Source organism: Balaenoptera musculus, chromosome 7, assembly GCF_009873245.2.
Source record: "Balaenoptera musculus isolate JJ_BM4_2016_0621 chromosome 7, mBalMus1.pri.v3, whole genome shotgun sequence".
Classification (NCBI taxonomy): domain Eukaryota; kingdom Metazoa; phylum Chordata; class Mammalia; order Artiodactyla; family Balaenopteridae; genus Balaenoptera; species Balaenoptera musculus.
Window position 1 is genome coordinate 59,839,529 of NC_045791.1, and position 24,997 is coordinate 59,864,525.

Consider the following 24,997-nt stretch of genomic DNA (forward strand, 5'->3'; position numbering starts at 1 on the left):
AGTTCATTTAAAATTCTTGATCTTTCTTTCAGTATCACTGATATTTACCTAATTCAATGTTCAACATCCCATGTAACAGCCAATATATTGCCCCCAAACTGGCCTGTCATCAGCTCCTTTCACTGTACTCACTTAATTTTTGAGCTATCACTAAATCAGTGTCCCTGCCAGGAATGCCCTTTTCACCTTCTTTCATTTAAATTAGATAATCTCTCTTATTTAACTCACTTAACTTTTACTTTCTATACAAGCCCTTCTAAGGAAACCCAGGTACATGAGAGCAATCTGTCCCCTTTCAATCCTCAAATACTGTATTTTTCTCTTTCAGATCACAGTATCCTCAATACTCTCACAATAAACCAACAAATATTTACTAGGTACCAACTATGTGCAAGGGATTACAGAAACATTCTGTGAGGAGCACAAGGAAATATAAACATAAGACTAGGACCACATCAGGGATTCTATAATCACAGCTGTTTATGAAATGCTTATCTGTGAGCTGCTGAAGCCCCCAAGGACGCAGCTGTCGAGTACATTTCTTCCAGATCAGAGATAGATATAAGACTATTATGAATCCTGGTGATTTTTGAAGGAAAAAGGGTAACAGAAGGGAGAAACCTATCAGAACCACCTGAGAAGCTTTTTCAGATTAGAATTACCCAGTCCTACTCCCTACCTGTAGTATTAGGAGGGGGTGGAGGTGGGACGATGCAGCCACTACAGTGTGCAAAAGCTCCTAGATGAGTCTGATAACCTCTGCCCGCACACTTTGAGGCTCACTGGCCTAGTGGTTTAAATTACTTAAACATGACATGTTATTTTTGGTCATTTACAAACCTTTAGAATAGGGTTGAAATTTATTTTACTACTCAAGTAAAACCTGTAAGAATTGAATCTAAACAATCCAATAGTGACCTGTGCATTTCAGAACTCAGTCACTGCTGAGAAGCTTGGGCACAGTCCGATAAACAAAATGCATTTGCCACTACCACCTCATCTGTTGCTGTACAATAAAACCACTTCCTAATAGTCAAAAATAAAATTACCTGTAGCATTAAGACTACTGTTTTCACCACATTCCACTGGGATTTTCTGCCATCCACAATCACGGTAAATCCTCTAGCCTTACACTTTTCACTGAAATGAAACAAAATTACAGAGTATTAAAACAAGCTTCCTATTTTATTCTTCATAATCCTAAATAAAGTTTACAGCATATATGGAGCAGCATTAATCTCAATTGACTTGGTTTGCACTGTCAATAAATAAAATTCTTCAGTGTCCTTTCAGTTTTCTCAAGCAATTTATTTTTCTCATTTCAGGAAACACTGACAATTTATAAGCTAATTTGGTAAGAAAATTACTCTAAAAGCATGTAAATTCAATGTCTTAAAAAGAGAAGAAATCAAAGCAACATTCAAATAGTCTCACTAGCCTCTCCATCTCTTCATCTGTAAAATGGGATCACAGTGAAGCAGGTAACTAATGACTGCCAAGTGTGGACGTACTTCTTGTCTCTCCTTCCTGCCAGAAGTGTAAGGTTGTGAAGTGATATTTCAAAACAGGTAGAAAATAAAGTAAGCTATTATTAAACCATTGGAAATAAGCTTCTTTGTGTTCTTCTGGGGAAATTTAATGAGGTGAAGTAGCATTGGTGTATATAAGAATTCAAAGCTTGAATACACCATGTCTGACCCACCTCTGCTTTCACTTTTGCATTCTTAGTCACTTGACCAGCACAATATTATCTTGAGTGTTGGAAAATGTGTTATTGCTATATATTATATTCAATTATTCAAGTACCAACTAAACACTTCTCAGAAGCCTGCCCTAGCAAAATGCAACAACAACATGGAAAAACTCTATCCTATGACCAAAACTACACAGCTATATTATTATTATTTATTATTACTATTACTATTTGTTTTACTTATAAAATCAACTTAATGCAAAGATCTCAACTGCCCTCCCTCTAATATAGTGGAAGAAACTGCAGCTTTGCTTAGCAGAGCAAGGATTTGTTAGTGAAAATTCTCCCCACACAAAGTTCTCCCAATTGCCTACATTATAGGAAAGGTTAATAGCAGGCCCTTTCCTGAGATTTAAATCCAACAGTCCAGGGAATTTTACTAATCCTCCCTTACTCTCTCCAAACATTCACATTAACCTCAAGAGGATTATTGGAGAAGGATATCCAATTCTATTGAGAAACAGTAAGGTCACAAGAATGAGGATGATATTGCTAAAGATATGGAAGAAGAATAGGTGCCTTTGTAGGCAGGGACAGAAGCTGAGCTTCCAAAGAAAGCAGAGAAGTGTTGAAGAGGTGAGGCAAAGTGAAACATATGTCCATACAAAAAACCTGCACACAGATATTCATAGCAGCATAATTCATAACAGCCAAAATCCAAAACAACTCAAATGTCCAACAATGGATGAATAGAAAAAAAAATGTGGTAATCCATTCAATAGAGTATTATTCAATCATAAAAAGAAATGAAGTACTGATATATGCTACAACATGGATAAACCTTGAAAACATGCTAAGTGAAAGAAGCCAGATTCAAAAACCCATATCGTATGATTCCATTTATATGAAATGTCCAGAATGGGTAAATCCATAGAGACATAAAGCAGACTAGTGGCTGACAAGGGCTGGGAGGAGGGGAGAATGCGATGAGGAGGGACTACCAGTGGGTATAGGTTTCTTTTTTTTTTTTTTTTTAACATCTTTATTGGAGTATAATTGCTTTACAATGGTGTGTCAGTTTCCGCTTTATAACAAAGTGAATCAGTTATACATACACATATGTTCCCATATCTCTTCCTTCTTGCATCTCCCTCCCTCACACCCTCCCTATCCCACCCCTCTAGGTGGTCACAAAGGACCGAGCTGATCTCCCTGTGCTATGCGGCTGCTTCCCACTAACTATCTATTTTACGTTTGGTAGTGTATATATGTCCATGCCACTCTCTCACTTTGTCACAGCTTTGGGTATAGGTTTCTTTTTTGGGCTGATGGCAATGTTCTGGAATTAGAGAGTGATGGTCGCACAACCTTGTGAATATACTGAAAACCACTGAATTGTACACTTTAAAAAATGATGTTTATGATATGTGACTTATATCTTAATAAAAAAATGTTGAAGTATTCTATTTTTGGATTTTGCATTACAAAATAAAAGATCCACTAAGCATTCATGGGGGTAAGGCAATACAGTGATCTCTTCTGCATTAGCAACAGCACATAAAGACTTGCTGGGGGAAGCAAATCTGACATCTAACTGCTAGTTGTGGGATCAGGTAAGGAGAAGACCACTCTGACTTAGGGAGGATACAAGCGCAAGAAAGACCAGCCTAGAAGAGTAACTGTCAGTGAGTGGTCTTCAGAGAAGTGGCGGCAACTCAGGGACTCTACCAGTGCAGTGTGGAAATCTGCAGGAAGGGGAGCTAAGATACATGGAGCTGTCCAGTGGAGGGCCTTCCCTGGTTGGGACTAGAGCCCAAGAGAAGTGAGTCATCCCCATAATTGGGCACCTGCATCTATGAGGTACAGGTTACACAACCATTTTGTTAAACAAGTAAGTTTTACACAAACGAGACATTTATATTTCAAAGCACGCTAAATTAATCTGTATATTAAGACAAAGAAAGTAATGAAGCTTGCAAATACCATCTGCAGTGATCTTAAGGGCATAAAATACTCTAAATTTATCTTTTAGAGTACTTAAAAACACCCTTAATCATAATTTTCTCACATTTTACTAAGATAGATAAAGAAAATACACACAATTCAAAGATACTACATATTTGAAAATTGTAAGACCAAGTGATCTTTCAACTACTTGAAAGGAATAGTTTGTTTGTTTGTTTGTTTGTTTAAATTTTTTAGCTGTGCCACGCGGCATGTGGGATCTTAGTTTCCCGACCAGGGATTGAACCCATGTCCCCTGTATTGAAAGTGTGGATTCTTAACCACTGGACCACCAGGGAAGTCCCTTTTTTTAAAAAATTGCAATCCTACAAGTGGAGTGATGGTTTAAACTGTTTTTAACAAGAATATACTTAGATTTAGAAGCATATTATGTCCCTTATAAAGGGTGTGTTAGAGTAACTGCAGTGCTACATTAGTAAATTCCTATACTACTATTAACATTTTATAATTTTAAGACCACGAACCAAAAAAAAAAAAAAAAATCTATTAAGACCCCACTTCCTTGTTCCTACTCCATTAGAGCCTTTCAAGGGTGACGTGGCTGAGTTAAAACAGCTATTAAAGGAGGAGCAGGTCCTTAACAAGCTCACTCACTTTGGCTAGAAAGAGACTGTCAATGGGTTTTCTGTAGCTCTTCACTAATTTCTCTGATTATGACTAAGGGCTCCTTCTTTCCACTCAGAGAGCTCTGCTTATACTTACTTAATGGCACTAATTTTACTTATGCTTTTATTATAATTGCTTGTTTATAATTCATCTTCATTAGATAACATGCTTCCAAAAAGCAAGGATATTATTGTCTTACTGATATCTTGGCAGCTTCCAGCTTTAAATACAGAGGGCCTCTAGAAATGTTAGATGACGCAGATCATGTTAGATGACACAGATCGTATCACTCCTCGGTAGGAATATAACAATGGCCTTCCTTCTCATTCAGAACTGAAGCCCTTACCATGGCCTACGAGGTCCTCTAAGGTCTGACTGCAGCCCCTCTGAGGGCTCTCCCAGAACCCTCCTTCTCTCAAACTGCTCCACCCACACTACCCTCCCTACTGATCGCACAACACACTGAGCCTGCTCCTGACTCAGGGCCTTTCCACTTACTGCTCCCTCTGTCTAAGATACTCTTTCTTAAATGCTCTTTCATCAGCTATCTGTATGGCCTGGCCCTCACTTCAGTCATCTCTGGTAAAATGTTACCTTCTCATTTTATAAAATATTGCCACACACTCCTTTGCACTCCATCCCTCCCTTAATTCTTTTCATGATCTGTTCTATAGACTTATGAACCTCCAACATATTATGTATTTATTTATAATATTCATTTGATCATTAGGGCATCAGGCCCATAAGGGCAGGGACTGGGCCTTTGTTCACCCATTTCCTCAGCACCTAGAATGATGAGGAACTCATTGTAGGATCTCACATATTTACTAAGTGACTGAAGACTTATGAGTAATCTCTGTGTGATTCTTGGCAAGTCATTAAACCTCTGTGTTCTGATGTTTCTTCTGTGACATAAATGAGTTTTTCTACAATTAGGAAGAACTGGCCTAAAATCCAAATTTGAAAAAAATCAATACTTGAGAGAAACAGAAAAGTAACTTCTATAGATGCTGACTCTCTACAGAATTAGATTAATCTGGGCAAGTACTTGGCAGCATTTCTACAAAGAGGATTTAAGTATGGGTAAAGTGGTTAGTCTAGATGATTGAAGATGTTTGGTCTAGATGATTGTTAAGGTACTTTCTAATCCTGACATTCCATGATTCTATAACTGGATGATCAACAATTTCCCTTTGAGCTAGAAAAATGCTATGATTTTAAATATACGCTGAATATACTGTTGAAAGAAAATGTTAAAACAAAAAAGATTTCCATTATGTTCAACTATGTTCACCATAGTTATTTTCATATGTCAATTCTCAATTGTGATAGATGCAGGTTAAATGCAAATGAATATTAAAAGTTATCAATAGCTATGGCACTGTGATTATAACAGAGGTGAATACAACAGTGGCTAGAAACACAGGCTTGGAGTCAGACCACCAGGTCCAAGTCCCCCTCCGACCCTGGTGTGCCACATGCTCTTGGTCAAGATACTTAAATTACCCACTCTTTCTATGCCTCGGTTCCCTTATATGTAAGGGATAAGGATGATAGTGCTCGTCTCATAGGGCTGTTATGAGAATTAAATGACTTACTGTTATCTATTATTTCCTTAAGTATAGGATATTCTTTTTCACATATGCCTCCCAATCATCACCCATAAGTAAATTCCCAGGTCCATTTCAAATTTAATGTCTTCAAAGGAAAGTAAGACCAGCCTAGACAAACTTCTTATCCACCAAAATAGCTTCTACTGAGCTGCAACTTCTACATGTTTGATTTTCCAACAAATGTAAGATGTTCTGAAAATGATCAGCCAGTCTGCATTTGAGTACACAGAGCTATGAAGAAACTTAAGTAAGATAAAGAGCAGAAACCCACATCCACTGACTATTGATTACTAAGTATCGATATGAGGTACTGCACAGGATTATGAAAAAATATGTATTATACAACACAGTCTCTCCCTTCAGGAAGCTTAAGATCATTTAGAAAGGTGAAAAGGTAAAATAAAAGTATTTTAATTAGTGTCTACTTTACACTCACTGACGTCACCTTTTTAATGTTACTAGGGAAACATATATCTTTGAAATTTTTTTAAATGTAAAACTTGAATAATAAATGTAAAAATTCAAGAATTATCATTAAACACATTATGATTAAATGCCTAAAGAGTCAGAAACAGCAAGTGCCATAAGTTTGGAGAAAGCTGGAAGATTCTGGGAAGTACCTACATAAAGGAGCTAATGAAACAACATAAAAGGATACAGAGCAAGAGGAATATAAGCAAAGGTACCACTTATTAATTTGGGTAAGTTTCTTAAATTTCTCTGCCCTTACTTTTTCATCTATGTAATAGGGATAATAATATTGTTATTTTGAAGACTGAGTTAATACAAGTGCTATAAAACTAAGTGCCTTGCATGATAAGCGCTCAAGAAATATGAAATGAAAGCGTAAGTCAAATCACACAAGGTCTTGACTTAGCAGTTAAGAAGGCTGAAAGACTGTCCTTGAGAGCACACACCTAGTCTTTCTTGTCTTCACAATGCACGGTGTACAATGTCTGCACTTGGTAGCAACAAAATAAATGACTATTGAATTAAATTCATTGTGTGGAAAGGAGAGGAGGTCCTAGAAAACTGAGAAGGATGATAGAACTGTTGTTTTGGTGAAATTTATCTTGTCCTTGTGTACAAATTGGGGAGAGACCGGAGATAGAGAAATTAGCTTGGCTACTGCTGTACTAGTCCAGCTTGACAACTCAGCCATCCCTCGACGTGAACTTAAGCATATGAAAAGGGAACAGAGGAGACAGGAAGTTTAAAAATACGTGGTAAAGAAAGGAAATACTAGCTTAGCTGTCACATTTTAAAACGGGACATTATAAGTTTTCAATACATATTCGTTGAATGAATGAAGTAAATATTAAAAAAGCACTCATCAACAGCATAAAGCATGTTCAGAGCATTTAACTACAGTGCTTTGAAGTAACTCTAAGATCAACACTATTATACCGTCATTCGCCAGAAGTGCATTTGCTAAGGAGGAAAAAGGAAGGCACTGCCTTAAACTTTCTTAGAAGCATGTCCCATAAAAAAACAAAAATAAAGAAGAGCCATCCCAATGTGTATAAAGTAGATAACTAACAAGAATCTGCTGTATAAAAAATAAATTAAAAAAAAAAAAGAAGAGCCATCCCAGTCACACTCTCACAGACTATACTGAACCAATCAGTGTTATATTCATATTCAAGTTATCTTCTAAGTGCTCTGCAGAGTCCTGGAAGCTCCAAGGAGGCTCCTTAAAAGCGGGTGAGGGGGCACTGCGTGGAAGTGGAATTTGAGAAGGCGGGGATGAGCAGGAAATGGCTGTGGGCCTACACTTCTAGTTCTTTTATAAATTTAGTTTCTCTGCAAGATTTTCTTTGAATAAAAATGTCCACAGATAAATTTTTAAAAATTCTGAATGTACAGAATATATGCCCCATAGAATTCTGGCAGTTACAAAACTACCTGTATGGGATTCAAATGATATTTCACCATACACAGCTGTTGTATCTCCTTCCATAATATATTTTAAGTCGTTTCTATGACTTTATTGCTAAGTCTGGTTGGTTCCTTCAATATCCATATAACAAACACCTAAGCTCTCCAAATCATTTTATTGGCCTTGTGAATATGGAGATAAATGAAACATGGCTCTGCACTCTAATATGAGACTGATTTAACAGTAAACTCTATGACATCAAGCAGAAGTGAATAGGAAAAGCTGCCTAAAAGGGCTCCTTACAAAGATAACAATGACAAAAAAGGTTGAGAAACACTGATGCATATGTTTTGCCACATGTTTTTAAAAAGCTGGTAGTCTCAATATCTTATAATCATACTTTGTGTAACAGTACTGGCACAAATTTCACTTTATACTTTGAATGTGAATATGCTTCTGACTTAAAATTTTGAAATATATAAAGAAATGATATGAGATAAAGATCTACTTGTGAGGTTTTGTTTAGTGCTAATCTCAATATTTACTTTTTTAATGAAAAGATTTGCAGATTAATTTATATATCTTTTCTTTATCTCCATAAGGTAATCCTGAATTTGATTCTGCTTTCTGAGTCTGGACTCAGACTTTCTAATCATGTTGTTTATGTCTAAAATGTACAGCAATCGCTGGTATAACAAAAGAAACACTCCATTTACCTCTCCTAAAATTTAACACTCAGGTTGGCCCAGCTGTGTCAGTCTATGTTATTTTTTATTAAAAACCCTTTGTAGAAAATGGGGCAGTAATGGTTAGTCTTGAACTCCACACAGACCTGGACATGAGGAGTTACCTGAACATAAACTTAGTATTCAGGTCAGGTTACGATTAACCTGAACTCCTTTCTTCTCAGCCCTCTGCTCAAGAGTCAGAAACCAAAAACAAGCTTAGGACCAAGCTGTGTGAAAAGGAATCAGGAAATGACCCCATTTTCAACTGTACTGGGTTACCCATTTAAAATAGGTATGTATCACACCTTGCTCCTGGTCATGAAACTAAGCATAAAATATGGGTAAGAACTGGATAGTTTCTTTCCATTTTTAAATAACTTTTAAAAAGCTGTTACTATGCTCAAAATGTTAACATTTTCACTGCAATGAAAGACTACTTTTGGACATCTATAAAGAAGAGGCCGCATTAGCTAGCTACACTGCTGGAGCTGTCTGGAGACATTCACAGTTGGGAGGAGTTAAGCTTTAACAGCAGGGTCTGGGAGAAACAAGTCACACCAAAACAAATGCAGACATACTAAAAAAGGAAAAACCTTCTGGACCCAAGCTGAGACTGACCTGACAGGGTAAACTTAAAAACAGTTCTGGGATGGAAAGAGGGGTGGATAGACACATAGATATGTGATAGTATTACAACATTAGTTGCAGGCTTCTAAGTGATGGGCATAATGGTGTTTACTGCACTATTCCTTCAACTTTTTTGTGTATTTGAAATCTCTCATAATACAATTTAAAAGCAGTTTTGGGGGGCTTCCCTGGTGGCACAGTGGTTGAGAATCTGCCTGCTAATGTAGGGCACACGGGTTCGAGCCCTGGTCTGGGAAGATCCCACATGCCGCGGAGCAACTAGGCCCGTGAGCCGCAACTACTGAGTCTGTGCGTCTGGAGCCTGTGCTCCGCAACAAGAGAGGCCGCGATAGTGAGAGGCCCGCGCACCGCGATGAAGAGTGGCCCCCACTCGCCGCAACTAGAGAAAGCCCTCGCACAGAAACGAAGACCCAACGCAGCCATAAATAAATAAATAAATAAATAAAAATTTTTTAAAAAAATGTTTTTTTTAAAAGCAGTTTTGAATGGCAGGCATTCTGAAGGAGAAAAATCAGTTTTTAAGGTTGCACCTAATGAACTACTCTCCAGAGTCGCAATGAAGAGTTCAAAAACCCTCTAGCTCTCTAATGAAATGGCAAGCACTGATATAAAGCTGCCAACTACGTTTTTAAACGCCAAAGTTATAGGAGGTTGATCCAAGAAAGCAGAAGGCTAAAAATTCAGGGCGTTCACAAATATTTGAGACAGTCAAACTTTAGCAGAACAATTATCAAAAATGAAGTATCCAGGTATCTATTTTGTCTTGCTAAAAGTTAAGTTCTTTCATCTCACTTCAACTTACATCTTCTCTATTAGCTGGCAGGTAAGTATGTGTAGCTATGCAGAAACTGATTCATAATTTACATTGAAATAGTACTATATCTATATAAGAAAGAAAGAGAGAGAGAGAACGTTTAAGTAGTGTAGGCTATTTTGCCCTCCATTGTACTTCCTGTTTGCACACCCAGAGTGAGCAGACAGGCTGCATGAGTGAAACTGGTCGTTTAGCCTGCCTCAGTTACCCAGTGCCTCTTACAGTGTGAGCATCCTGGCAGGCTGAGCGTGATTCTAGTATATACAAGCGCACATTTTCTTATCACAAACCTAACCACAAGCCGACTGTGTCTTCCGGAACTCAGCCCCAATGACTGACATGTTCCAATGCTGGAAGAAAATCTAGCGTGTTCACGGGAAAATAGTTCATAAGTCTCTAATTCTTCCTCAGGCATTTTTCAAGGGTAATTTTGACTATCAGTAATTTTTGCATTACATTCTAACTTCAGAACCTCACCCCACATAAGATGCAACTACACTGTACTCTATTCATTTGAAGTATGAGGAGCTCTGGATTGGTGTCAGGAACTCCAGATTCTAATCCCAGCTCTGCTGCTAATTAGCTGTGTGATCCTGGGCAAGTAACTAACTTCTGAGTCTCAATTCCCTCAACTGTAAAATAAGGCAGTTGGTTCAGATGGTCTCTAAGTTCCCTGAACACTTTTAACCATCTGTGAATCCATGAATATTTTTTTCATAATTTGTTAGCTATATGTTTAACTAGTGTCATTTACCTAAAAAGCAGTTCATTATCTAATGATGAATAACACAAATTGGCAATCAGCAGCTCAGAGAATTAGCAAGGTTATTCAGTACTAATGCACTGTGAAGTCTGATAACTCTCCTTTCCAGAAAGGAAAAAAACTGAAAATTTTCACTTTAAGACCTGTATTTTCCCAATATTGAAAAAACATTCAGCAACAGAATCATTATATTATACACCAATATTGGAAGCAGATGTGATTAAAGTCAGTTGTTCTAAAACATAATTTTAACCCTGTATTCTTCAAAGTGGTTTAAAATGAAATAATCTATTATGTCAATAATGCAAATATAGGAAAAGGATACAAAGAATTGTTTGCTCTGACTAAAATGTTTAAAATTCACTATTTCGAGCTTAAGAGCATTATGTAAGAGATAGTTTTGTTCCTTTTACCGCCTCTATATTTTACAAACACACACAAAAAAATCTGCCCTCATTCCTGCACTTTGCTGCAGTGGTTTGCAAATGTGACTGCATATTAGAATTATCTGGGAAGCTTAAAGAATTTTTTTTAAAGTCTGATGAGCAGTCCTCCCAAAAACAATTGGATCAGACTCTCTGGAGGTGGACCCACAAGCATTAAAATTTTGGAAAAAATCTCCAGATGATTCTAATGTGCAGTCAGACTTCAGCCCCCAAATATCACATGTGGGAAAGGAAGTTGGAGAGGGGGCTTTTCTGTTCTTGTTGTTGAAATGATGGGTAGGCTCAAGCAAATACAAAGGTTTAAGTTTTGTCTTCACCAAAGAAATTTAAAAATTAAAAATCCAATGATCTTTGGATTAAAATATAAACATTTTTTGCATTTTTTAAAAATAAAAATATGTTTTAAACTCCAAATAGCTTTCACTCAATATATTAAAACATACAGATGTATTTATATCTATATATTGAAATAGCTACCTAAATACAAGAGCTTTCTACTGAATTCACTTTTCTAAGTTTTCTCAAATTACATGGTATATAGACAGATGCTCAATCTTTGCATTCCTTAAAAGTTACAGTATATACATTTTAGAAATCGGTATCATTTAGTGCATCAAGAATATAAAATGTCTTTATTTTATCTGCTGTGGCATCATATATTATTGATTCTCGTGTTTTCAATTATAATTTCACTGCTAATAAAAGCAGATAAGATAGCAAAGTATACTTTAACAATAGCAGGAATCATTCGTAAGTAAATGAAAACATATTGAAATTTAAGAAAAGACACCTTTAGAGTCACCTTGGAATGCTGAGTAGGTAGTCTAAGGTGACACTCAGCTCATCCATATTTGTCTGTTCCAGGCATAATGGAATTGTCAGAATGAGGCCACTTCGTCTGTCCTTTCCTCCTATTAAAGAAAAATATATATAAATTTAACATGTAAGAGATATTAAAGCACTAAATGAATTATATATATTTGCATCCAATGTTACTAAAACAATTACAAGTTTAAGACATCAGTAAAGAACAATCTAATGGCTGTTTATTTTATATATTGTAAATGTTTATAGTAGTACAGCAAAATTATACAAAATTTAGAAAAAATAAGAGGAAAAAAAATTCACCAATGAAATCTTCACTTAAACATAGCAATTCTCATTTTGTTTAATTTCTTCCACTTAGTCTGCTTCTGATTGTAATCAATTCATCAAACACCTATTATGTGCCTAGCACAGTAAGCATTTGCAAGTAAAATAACATAAATTTCTTATCAACCTAGGAAGGAAAACTTTAAGTCATAAGAAATAACAGTATGAAATATGACAGTTTATTTGCTAGGCTGTGTTGTGCAAAATAAATAAAATATTATAAAAAGGGATTTAGAAAATGGAGAAAATGATAAGAGCTATAATAAATGTAAAAAACTTCATAGAAAAGTTAAAACTTAAGAAAAATGAATAGAATTTATACACCAAGTCAAAAGAGCATTCCGCGATGAGGAATGATCTGAGTTAACTCACAAAGGTCAGACAGGCATTCTTTGTTCATGAGGCAATAAAGGGAAAGCCCTGTCCAGCTGAGAAGAGTGCACAGGACCTGGATATAGAAGTCTGAAAGCCAGGAAGTGGAATGCACTTACATTTCATGGATGTTCAAGTTCTCTTCGATTTTCCATAAACATTAAAATATAACTAGTACTTTTATACACACACAGCTTCTTTGAAAGCTCCCCACATGATTGATTTTCACACTGAAGTCCATCTTTTGACCCAATCGACATTTATGGCAATTTTAGAAACTTAAAAGCCAGCAAATACTAAAGGAAACAATTTTATGTGATCTCTATCACTAAAAACTTAAAGGACTGAATTGAAAAAAAAATGATTCCTATGAATAACATGGATGCAATTCACAAGGTACCAACCATAAATGATCTTTTATCAGATTAACCATGTAAATTACTGTTATTCAACCACTTTGTTTAATCTCAATAAATGGCAATTTCAAATGGTTCAACTTAATCGATAATCAATAGTGACTTCAACTGCAAATGTTGTTTTGTTTAGAATACAGGTTTTATCTTTTTTTTAATAGACTGCAACCATGGTTTTCAAACTGTATCCCCTGAATAATTTTGTTGGTTTGAGAAGTTTTTCTCTATTATTAAAAAAGTTTGAAAATTACTGGTTGAAATAATTAATGGTCAAGAGCAAGTCAAGAGGAACTGGGTTCAGAGAAGTCTCATTTTCTCCTCAAAAATCGCTAAGCCCTGCATTAAACCAAACTGCAAAAAGGTTCATATCTGAACTGCAGCACTCTGACCCACTGTGAAATTGTCTGCAGAGCACAGGTCTAACATACAGGATTACATCTGACCTCATGCCCTCAGCTTTCACTAAGGGACAATAAAATAATCACCAGTGTAGATGCAAAAGAAGGCAGATGTCAAGAAGAAAAAGACTTTCAAGATAGGTATGGTCACCAGGGTCAAATGCTGCACAGAGACAAGTAAAATAAGAATGCAAAAATGTCACTGATCAAGATTTTTTTTAAATAGTAATATCCACTCTTGGCAACAGTATGGGCAAATTGGCTTTTTTTTTTTTAATTGAAGTATAGTTGATTTACAGTGTTTCAGATGTACAGCAAAGTGATTCAGTTATACACATACATATATATCTATTCTCTTTCAGATTCTTTTCCATTATAGGTTATTACAAAATACTGAATATAGTTCCCTGTGCTATACAGTAGGTCCTTGTTGTTTATATATTTCATATTTAGTAGTGTTTATCTGTTAAACCTAAATTCCAAATTTATCCCTCCCCTCCTTCCCTTTGGGTAACCATAAGTTTGTTTTCTATGTCTGTGGGTCTATTTCTGCTTTCAAACATGCATTTTCATACACTGGTGGGAGAAACAACAATTGACACAATATTCTTATAGGGCAATCTGACAAAACCTTTAAATGTAAATGTAAATTCTCTTTAATACTTCCAGTTATAGGAATTTATACCGCTGAACTTGTACAAAATGCACAAACTGTGAATAAGAACGTTTCCTACAGTATCATTCATATCATAAAAAAATAGAGAGAAAACTTAAGTGTCAACTGGTAAGGGAAGAAGTTTTTTTAAAAAAAGAAAATACATATTAAATAAAGAACTAATATTACTAGTGGAATTCAATATCTTATTTTCTCCTTTATAATGTACACTAAAAAAACATGCCAATTTACAGAAAGATACAATATACATTGAAAAGGACATTAGTAGCCTAAATATCAAGACAATTCTGATAGGACCTAAAGAGTATAAGAGAGAAAAAGCAAGATAATATAACTTAAATAATCTTCAATAGGTGGGTCACAGTACCTATTCTAAAGCATGTGAAAATTTACTCAATGGTCCAAAATTCTAGAAAATTGCTACACCCAGCGTCACCACTGCTTTCACACTAGTAACATATCTCGAAGCTTCTCTTTGACTCTTCTTAGTCAATGCAGACTTTGGGTTAATAATGGAAGGTAAATTCAAGCCTTATAACCAAATTCGAGCAGTAAAAAGTGAAAACCATGTAATTTATATTTCGTAACTCCCCCTCGTAGGAAGATGGAAGACAAAAGCTAGGATGGGATATCACAAAAATGAATTACTCTATATTTCAGAAACAATACTTTAGATGCTGGTTAGTCAATTATTCTCAGCCTGTATTAATTATTTCATTTTTATATGAGAAGTGAGATGTCATGACATCTACCTTGTAGAGGTCACTTAATCAAATTACAGAACAGAATAAAAATTGGCTGCCAAGCACTAACAGTGACAGAGTTGGCTTGCACTGCTATCCATTCTGAGTAAAAGGTATCTCAGAAATACGTTTAAAACAAAACCTTCAGAGAAAAATGAAATGCCTTTCTGCCAAACTTATCAAAGAAAAAAAGATTAAACAAATTTATACATCAAACACTTCCAATTTTAAGAAGAAAACATACCTGAAAGGAAGGCTAGTTTTTTCTTCAGAATGGGTAATATTACTGAGGCCTCCATTTTACTCCAGTAAACCTCCTCTAGTAAATTTTCCTTTCTGAAAACACAGAAAGTTAAATGTCAACTACAAGATAATAATTACTCTATGAAATATATACAGGCATACTTCGTTTTATTATACTTCACTATACTGTGTTGTTTACAAATTGAAGGCTTGTGGGAACCCTGCATTAAGCAAGTCTACTGCTCATTTTTCCACCAGCATTTGCTCATTTCGTGTTTCTGCGTCACATTTTGGTAATTCTTGCAATATTTCAAACTTTCTATTATTATATTTGTTATGGTGGTCTGTGATCAGTGATCCTTGATGTTACCACTGCGAAAAGGTTACAACCCACTGAAGGCTCAGATGATGGTTAGCATTTTTTAGCAATAAAATATTTTTAATTAAGGTATGTACACTGTTTTTTTAGACATAATGTTATTGCACACTTAACAGACTACAGTATTACATAAACATAACTTTTATTTGTACTGGGAAACCAAAAAATTCATGTGACTTGCTTTATTGCGGTATTTACTGTGGTCGTCTGCAACCGAACCAGCAGTATCTCTGAGGTATGCCTATACTTACGGCTTACGCAGGGTTTCTCAATCTCAGAATTACGGACGTTTTGAGTCAGATTATTTATTCTTTTTTGTAAGGAGTTGTCCTGTGCCTTGTAGAATATTTAGCAGCATCCCTGGCCTCTACCCACTAGAATACTAATACCATTCCCCCTTCCCAGTTGTGACAACCAAATGTCTCTAGACACTGCCAAATATCCTCTGGCAGGCAACATCACAGCTAGTTGAGAATCACTGGCTTAACTGTTTTTCGGAGCAATGCTCTTGGGCTAGAACAGTGCATGGTACATAGCAGTAACTCAATAAATTATTTGTTGAAAAAAGGAATGAATCAATTAATCAAACTTGCAATATTCTATTACTCTCATTATTTACGCAGCTTAATTCCAAATATCTGATTCTTTCAGATCCACTATTAATGGCTTTCTCTCACTTCTCATATTTTTGCTTCCCCATAACACATGATAACTCACCTTATCCTCATGTTACCTCAAGTTACTTCCCAATACACTATTTCAAGTTTTGCCCTCACTGTTAACTGTCTCTAGCTCTCCACATTTTATATTTTAAATTTGCCAGGGAAAAATCTGATTAGCCTAGTTGATCTTTTTTGTACCAAGCCATAATTCACTGATCTCGGTTTAGTTTCTAGTGTCCACTCAGGTACCCCCAGGGGTTATGGAAAATACAAAATGGGACTATCCATACAGCAAGGGCTTCTTAGCCCTTAGCAAGACAGTTTGCTTTAAATGGGAGCTTTGGCATGGCAGGCATCTGTATGCTTGGCCAGCCCAATATACCATCAAAGCAGGATTTTAAGAAAAGCAGGACCTTCAAAACAAAACAGAACAAGAAAATCAAAGGTTCAATTGTATTAGCCACCTAAACTTAGCTTCATCTCTGAGAGAGTATTCTCCATCACATTTAACCCTCCTTCCCTTGTCCCACCTCATACCCACACACCATCACTATATAGTGTCAGCTCCTTGGAGGACACTGTAAAATTGCATTGCGTTTAGTGAAAGTATACTCTTTTATAAACAGCCCCCTCTTTTTTTATTGAGCTATAACTGACACAGAAAATTATATTAGTTTCAGGTGTACAGTATGATTTGATACTTGTATATATTGTGAAATGATCACCACAATAAATCTAGTTAACATCCACTACTATAAATAGTTGCAAAAATTTTTTTCTTGTGATGAGAACTGTTAAGACCTACTCTCTTAGGTCTTTCAAATATGCAATACAGTGTTATTAACTACAGTAATCAGAAAGCATACTCTCTGAAAATAATTTTCCAGCAGAGCAGAAAATGTGACTTACTTACTCAGCAAATACTTGCTATGAACCTATCCCATTTCAAGCACTGTGCTTTCAGCTGGAGCTAAAAACTCAAGTCACAGCCCTTGCCCTGAAGAAAATGTAGTCTTTTGAAAAAAATCCCAGATTACTTAGGAAAAAAGATGTAGTCTTACTACTTGTCAGATAATGACTACATAAGCAAGACTACTTAAAGAAGTATATTATTTTACAGCTTTTGTATATACAACTAAAAAAAAATCACTACTATTTGTATATATCTACAAAAGAAAACATGTTGTCAAAGTAAATATGATATATTCTCTTCAAGTTTTATCCTTGAATATTTGTTGCAATTTGTTCATTCATTTTGTTCTACATCAGCCCAGGCTAACATACAATTAGTAGGAAGAATGAGGGAAAAGCTCATGTTTTACATGTTTAACCTAAAATAGTAGCACTTCATGTTTCCAGATCAGTATCTTGACCTGATGAGTTTTTTCTCCAGCACTACAAGAACCAAGACAGTTCAGACTCACGTCTAAGCTCCCTTCTCTGGTGACCAGCTTGTCAAAGACCAGATGTAAAAGTCTGATAATGATGATTAAGAAAGTTAACATTTACCCAAGTGTTTACTACAAGGCATACATTGTTCTAAATAACTTACTTGTATTAACTTAATCACTCCTTACAACATTTCTATGAGATAACTACTATTATTAACCCCATTTTATAGAAAAGTAAACTGGGGCTGAGAGAGGTTAAATGTGGCCCAACATCTCAAAGCTAGTAAGTGGGGAATTAGGATTCACAACCAGGCAATCTGGTTCCAGTAAAGATGTTCTCATATCACATGATCAGCTTACCAATAAAACAGCCCTGAAAATATCCAGTGACATCTGGCCAATTGAACAAGATGGAGTTCTAGCTTTTGCATTATCGGTGCAAATGTCAACACAGTGAAAGGGGCATTAATAAGAATTATTATTAAAATAGTTTTGAACTCACAGACGCCCCGAAACCTAGTAACAAGAGAACTGCTGATCTAGGCTGTCAATGGGATGCTCCAGACAACTTCTCAACTGCCTTTGTGTCTTTCTCCTATTTTCTGAGCCTATTTCTCCATCCTTCTCATAAATTCTGAGTTATATAACATCCTTCTAATGAACCCCTTTCTGCTTAGGTTTTAGCTAGAGCAGCCTTCTCTTTTAGTCAGTGGAGAAACTTAATTGGTACAGGAAGCAAAAACTGCAATTCAGAGTTGGTAGGTCATATCTGCAATCACTCAGCACCGCTGCTTCTTCTTTGTAGGTTTTTTTTTTCCCCAATCTGTTGCCATTTATTCTGAATGAAAATGTCCATCAATACACTGAGGGTTAAGCCTTGTCACAATAAAACCTAATTAACCAGTACCCAAGAAAAAAGAACCTCTGGAATTCCTAAGGCATAAGAAATGATAGCTGCAGGTAACCCTTTGAATAATATCTGTGTTATCTAAGCTTTGCAAGTCAGGTTATCAATTTTATGCCAGCAAGTGCCAAATTTTTCACCACTGTGTTCTCCACATACTTGAAGTGCGAAAGGGAGATGGTTTCAATCTCTGGTCTAGATTTACCTTGGCAAACTATAGTATCCAGAAGCAATCTTACATTTCATCACTGTCTCCTGAGACACAGATGCTCTTTCCAAACTTTCCATGACTTCACAAAACCACCTCAGCACGGCAAAATACTAATTTTTTTTTAATCCAACAGCCTTTTTTTTTTAAAGAACATTTGAAAGTGATGAAAAAGTAATTTAAAGTAATGAGAAATATAGATTTTTGGCTGTGTGGGCCAATATCAAATGAATTGATGAATAAAATGTGAAGCAGTCAAGAGATGAAAGCTGTAATGTTACTCCATATCTTCCTCCCTTCTACAGTCCCCTTTACATCAGTCTCTTTCATTGTTATCATTAAAGAGATGGGTAATAAAAAAGTAATGATTACTGTACTACTAGTTACAATTAAATGTGGTTTTGCAAAAGTCATTTGTTTTACATTTTTCAAGTCATTAGCACAGCCATAAGAAAAAAAAAATCTGCCTATTTCTAGTTATCTTATATAGTTCATAGAATAAAGAAATGCACAAAACACACAAAATAAAGAGAAAATCCTGCAAAATACAACACAACCATCCACTACCATCACCACAATAAATGTTAAATAACATGAGGTATCTGCTCATGCTCTTCTCCAGTGGGTAGATATAGATCATTATTTTTCACAAGAAGCTTACTCAACTTAAATATATCTGAGTGAATTATATTCTCAAACAAGGAATGAAGTCAGTGGCAGACATATACCTGATATGAATCAATGGAAAGTGACAAGGAAAACACGTTTTTAAAAAAATTTGCCAAATGAAGCAGGCCAAAAAATGGCAGAAAATTCAACAATTCACAACATGCTTAACACAACATGTCATATTTCATATATGGCTATTTAAAACGACCCTATTTTAAGTCATGATTTATTATACCTAAAAGAGGCAGAAAGCTAGAGTTTATAGCAGGTGAGGGTGCCTTGGAAACTGGTGAATATAAAGGAAAATGTGCAACCATGACTGCATGTTGCTTCAACCAAAAGCAAGAAACAGCAAAGTAAATTAACATCGTTTCTAGGTGCAAAATAAACCCTACCTAAAACAGAATCCTACGTTAGGGATGATGAATTCTGAGAAATTCTGAAAAATGTAAGGAGACTAGGTTTCAAACTGATATTTGTATCTATCTTCTAGTTTGAACATCTTTTCTCAAGATCTGAAGAGTTAAAAGAGGAAACGGGGCAACTAAGTAGTTAGAGACCAAGTCCTATTTATCTTTCATTTATTTAACTCCATTCATTCACTCATTTAACAAATCTACAACAAGCACCTACTAGATCGCGTCAAGGCGAGGCGCTGGATATATTTGGCATTTCAAAAAATATCTGATTAATGAATGGATAAAATGAACGAACAAATGAACAACATATGAGACCAACAGTAAAGTGAAACACATACCCTAGGAAACGTAACATATCACAACTACCTGACAGTCAAACACCTTGTGGTGTGATCATAGACCACACATGCATACTTCTCCTTCAAAGCGGCTCCTCCCAGCTCCTTCTACTGGGACACTCTCCCACGGATCCAGCCGCTATATAAATCACTGGATGCCGGAGGAAGGCAGGTCTATGATGATGGTAAGGGGGACCTCAAGTGGGTGCTACCAATGGCAGCCGTTAGAGGGCAGCAGAGGATGTGTTTAAGGAGCAGGAAAAGAGAATTGCAGGCCTTTAATCAAGACTGGGCAAATTACACTTCATAAGAGACTGTAATTGATGATATGAGTGGGTACACTGGACCTCCTCTCTCAATAAGTATAAATCAACCAGTTATTTGGAAAATTTAGTTAGATTCTTCGAAGAGGCATTTTTAACAACCAGTGAAAACCCATTAAGATAGCATCCTAAGGCTAACTAAATCATCTCTAATGAGTCTACATCATGTAGACCACATAATGGCAATGAACAAAATCAGAATGCAGGCCCCTCAGCCCTGCGTTTTCAGAAGAAATACTATAGCTGTCCTTAAATTCAGATTAGAAATACCTTCAACTATTGTGACAGAGCAAGAGCAATCCTAGAGGAAACAAACAAGCACACCATAGGTACTCACTACTACCTACTGGGCTCGTCACACTATGTATCCATATATAAAATTATGCAGAAATAAACATTACTCAACTTTAGGAAAATATATCAGTAAAGCAGATCAACAGTTGAAAATATGTCATTTTTTAACTATTGTAGGTGCCAGTGTATGATTACTAATCTTGGTTTTTACGATAACATTGACAGTTCTAAATGAAGAAAAACAATCCTTTTGGACAGACTTTAAATGAAAATGATAAAATAATTATTAACTTTCATCAAAATACAGATCTATCCAAAACAGTAATTCTTCTAAATAAAATTGAAAGCTGAAATATCAAGTATTTTACAGATGGATCAGGACCTAGTTTATTCAGTGAGGGAGGGAGGAAGGAAACGGAAAGAGAAAGTTCTGAGGTTTCTATGAAAATATAATCTACCTTGAAAGACAAGAAATTCTATATTAAAGGTCCAATGGGACATGAAAAGTTCCTACACTGTATTTAAACGTCAAAAATTCAAAAGCTTATGGTAATGATAGCCTACACTTAAAAACCCTTTTCAAAACAATATAAGCAACTACCCCTACATCACCCTCCCTGCCCTGCCCCCTCTCCACAGGAGCCAGACACCAATTTCTACAAAGTCAAGGGAAGTTCAGTTCTTTAAGGATTTCCCCCACCTCTCTAGCTAGTCTACCAAACCCTTAGCAGCGGCAAACTTTCATTTTTGAAGGTCCAGTTTCAAGAAGTCCTTTACTCCATGACTTTTTCAAATCTTTGGCTTTTCTTGTCTGTGTTAATTTATAGATAAATCCTCCTTCACCAAAATTGGGGCAGCAAAAGGAAAAAGGAATATTGCTTTAGAGAAGTGAATCAGGCTGATGGAATTCCAGTAAGGTAAAGATATTTCTGGCATCCCCAGCTATAGAGTACCCTATAGCTAGAGCTTCTTCACCTGCTGTCAGAGCTCTCTGAGGTGAGCTCTCTTCCTGCACGCCTTCTGCATCTGAGTATTGCACTGAGCTCCAAGAAGCCTGGACTGCTTCCTTCCCCAGGGCAATGGATGTGTCCACTGAGTTCACCTGCCTGGCTACAGGTCTTCCTCCATCATCAGGAGAAGCACGTGATAACTTTACAAACTCACGGTCTTATTTCTAGATCCCAACCTCTCTTGACCTGCTGTAGGTCTCTCCTCCCTTCTTCTTTATCTCACAATTTCTCTGGGTCATCACTAAACCTGTTCTCTACTGACCTTTATCCTAGAAAGAAAAGTTCCTCCTCTACACTTGGCGAAGACATACATGCCTTTCATTGAGCTAATCTCAGGCTAAATCTAATTCATACATATAATAGTCCAATGGATTTGAACAGAAGTTCATATGTATCATCAGGTTCCTATTTCTAAATAACTGGCATACAAATTAATTTTAGTACCAAATTGTTTATATGTTGGATACCACACATATACAAAAGAGTACTTTTGTTCAAATGAAATAATATATATATAAACATGAATTAAGACTTTGGTACTATTAAGTTTTTTTGTTTATATAATGAAAATATTTGGTATATACCAAACACCACACTGGAAAAAAAGTTTAAAATATAGTACAAAAGAAAGTTTAAAAAATTTAAGCTAACTAAAGAGACAGAAAACTGCTCAAAAAACGGAAATTATTATGGCATTACCCAAGCAGAAAGAAGCCAGTGGAACATGTGAAAGTTGTCTTCCATCAGATTAAAAGTCCATTTAAAAAAACCAATGTATGGGGGCTTCCCTGTTGGCGCAGTGGTTGAGAATCTGCCTGCCAATGCAGGGGACCCGGGTTCGAGCCCTGGTCTGGGAAGATCCCACATCCCATGGAGCAACTGGGCCCGTGAGCCACAATTACTGAGCCTGCGCGTCTGGAGCCTGTGCTCCGCAACAAGAGAGGCCGCGATAGTGAGAGGCCCGCGCACCGCTATGAGAGTGGCCCCCACTCGCCGCAACTAGAGAAAGCCCTCGCACGGAAACGAAGACCAGCACAGCCATAAATAAATTAAAAAAATAAAAAATAAAAAAACCATGTATATTATAATGTACTTTTGAGGTTAAAACTACAAAAACAATACTGAACATACTGCAAATCCTTTAACTTGTTCAGTAACTAAAATGTCACATCACAATCACATGGAACAAGGTAATATAAGACATACGGAAAAACTGTGAACCAGTACCTGTTATCCCTCAGAAGGACTGTTAGCAATACTAGATATCTTTCCCAAGCAAAGTCCTCCCCCACTGAAGACCTTTCTGCCATGGATTCTGTTTCAAAGAGTTGTTCTCCCTGAAAGGCAGTCTGGTGCAGTGGTAAACATCATGGTCTTAGAGCCGGGGTGGACTCTGAGGCAGCCACTTACTAGCTAGGTGGTTTGGGCAATTCTTTACTTTCTTTTATGGGCATAATCACCGAACCCACAGGACCCAGGATTAGGTGAGCTAATGTATGTATAGTGTTTAGTATACTCCAGAATGTTAAACACTCAATAAATGGTACCTATTATTAGCAGCTAAATTCTCCTTCCTCCACCAATTACTAGCTTACTACCACTGATTCTCCACGAAGGCCACAGCCAAAGCATTCCCACTAAGGCCTTCTTGGTCCAACATACTAAAATGGGCACAAACATATTACACATAGCTTAATACATCTTGGCATTTTTTTATGTTCCAAGAATATTATTTCATCCTCAGAACAACATATAATTATATTAATATCCCCTTTTTTTTCTGATGAGAAGACTGGGGCACAGGGAAATTAAATAATTTGCCCAAGGTCATACAGAAATTAATAGATTTATAACCAGGGATTTAGAACCATGGAGAGCATCTACTTCAATTTTTCATTTATAATAAGGAAACTGTCTTAGTACATTTGGGCTGTTATAATAAAAATATCATAGATTGAATGGCTTATAAACAACAGAAGTTTTTATTTCTCACATTTCCGTTCAGGCTGCTACAATGAAAATACCATAAAGTGGGTAAATAAAAGAAATAATAAATAAATAAAAGAAATTTATTTCCCACAGTTCTGGAGGCTGGGAAGTCAAGATCAAGGCACAGGCAGATTTCAGTGTCTGGTACGGCCCACTTCCTGGTCCTCAGAGAGCCATCTTCTACATTTGTCCTACATGGTAGTAGGACAAGGGAGCTCTCCGGGGCCTCAATACTAATCACCTCCTAAGGCCCCATCCAAATACCTTCAACTGGGGATTAGTTTTCAACATATGAATGTCTGAGGGGATACAAATATTCAATCTAGAGCAGAAACTGAGATGTACAGACATAGATTTACCCTTCTAAGGCCACATAGCACGTGAGTACTAACATGAAACTCAGACTCCTAAAACCCTGCACAGAGCTTCTCTCCACTATATTGTCGCATAATAAATCAAATTAAAAAACATGAATAAAAGAGAACCATTATTTCTACATATGTTAATAGTTTTTTAAAACAAATATGTCCCCGTGAAAACTTACACACAAATGTCCATAGCAGTATTAGTCAAAACACTAAAGACATGGAAAACAATCAAATGTCCATCAATTCTGAATGGATAAACAAAACATGGTACATCCCATATAATAGAATATTACTCAGCAATAAAAAGGAATGAAATATAGATACATGGTATGACATGGATGAACCTTGAACATTATGCTAAGTGAAAGAAGCCAGACACAAAAAGTCACAAATTGTATGACTCCATTTATATGAAATATCCAAAAGAGGCAAATCTATAAAGACAAAGTAAATTAGTGGTTGCCTAGAGGTGGGGTAAGTATGAGGAATGACTGGTAATGGGCAGAAGGATTCTTTTTTGAGGTGATGGAAATGCTGTGAAATCAAATTGTGGTGATGATTCTGTAAATCTATTTTAAAAACCACTGAATTGTACACTTAGATTGGGTAAATTTTATGGCTATAAATTTTACCTCAATAAAGCTATCAAAAAATAATTTAAAAAAAAACAGAATTGCTCATTTTGTAAATCAGGAAAATCTGCATGAAAGTGATAAGCACTTTAAGTATTAACAAATAAAAACTAAAGATGTGTAAGCAATATGTTCCAGAAAGTCTGTACAATGAATTGCATATGCTGAGCATTTTTATCCCGACTTCCACTATAATTAG

At 36.1% G+C, this 24,997-nt stretch overlaps 1 protein-coding gene across 7 annotated transcripts in view; it reads right to left on the reverse strand.

Moving 5' to 3' along the window:
- The window catches only part of SESTD1 (SEC14 and spectrin domain containing 1), a 146,575-nt gene that overhangs the window by 83,194 nt on the left and 38,384 nt on the right, over nucleotides 1-24,997 (reverse strand). For 6 of the 7 annotated variants that reach the window (XR_005020581.1, XR_005020583.1, XR_005020582.1 and 3 more), the window contains exons 2-4: nucleotides 15,214-15,305; nucleotides 12,018-12,126; nucleotides 1,050-1,140 (exon numbers count right to left, since the gene is read on the reverse strand). Coding sequence is in view for 4 of the 7 variants with exons in the window: in XM_036857731.1 (XP_036713626.1) it covers nucleotides 1,050-1,140; nucleotides 12,018-12,126; nucleotides 15,214-15,268 (255 nt within the window). In the remaining 3 variants the exon portion in view is untranslated. Of the gene's footprint in view, nucleotides 1-1,049; nucleotides 1,141-12,005; nucleotides 12,127-15,213; nucleotides 15,306-24,997 lie in introns of those variants that run through there. The other variant, XM_036857734.1, reaches the window with a different exon arrangement.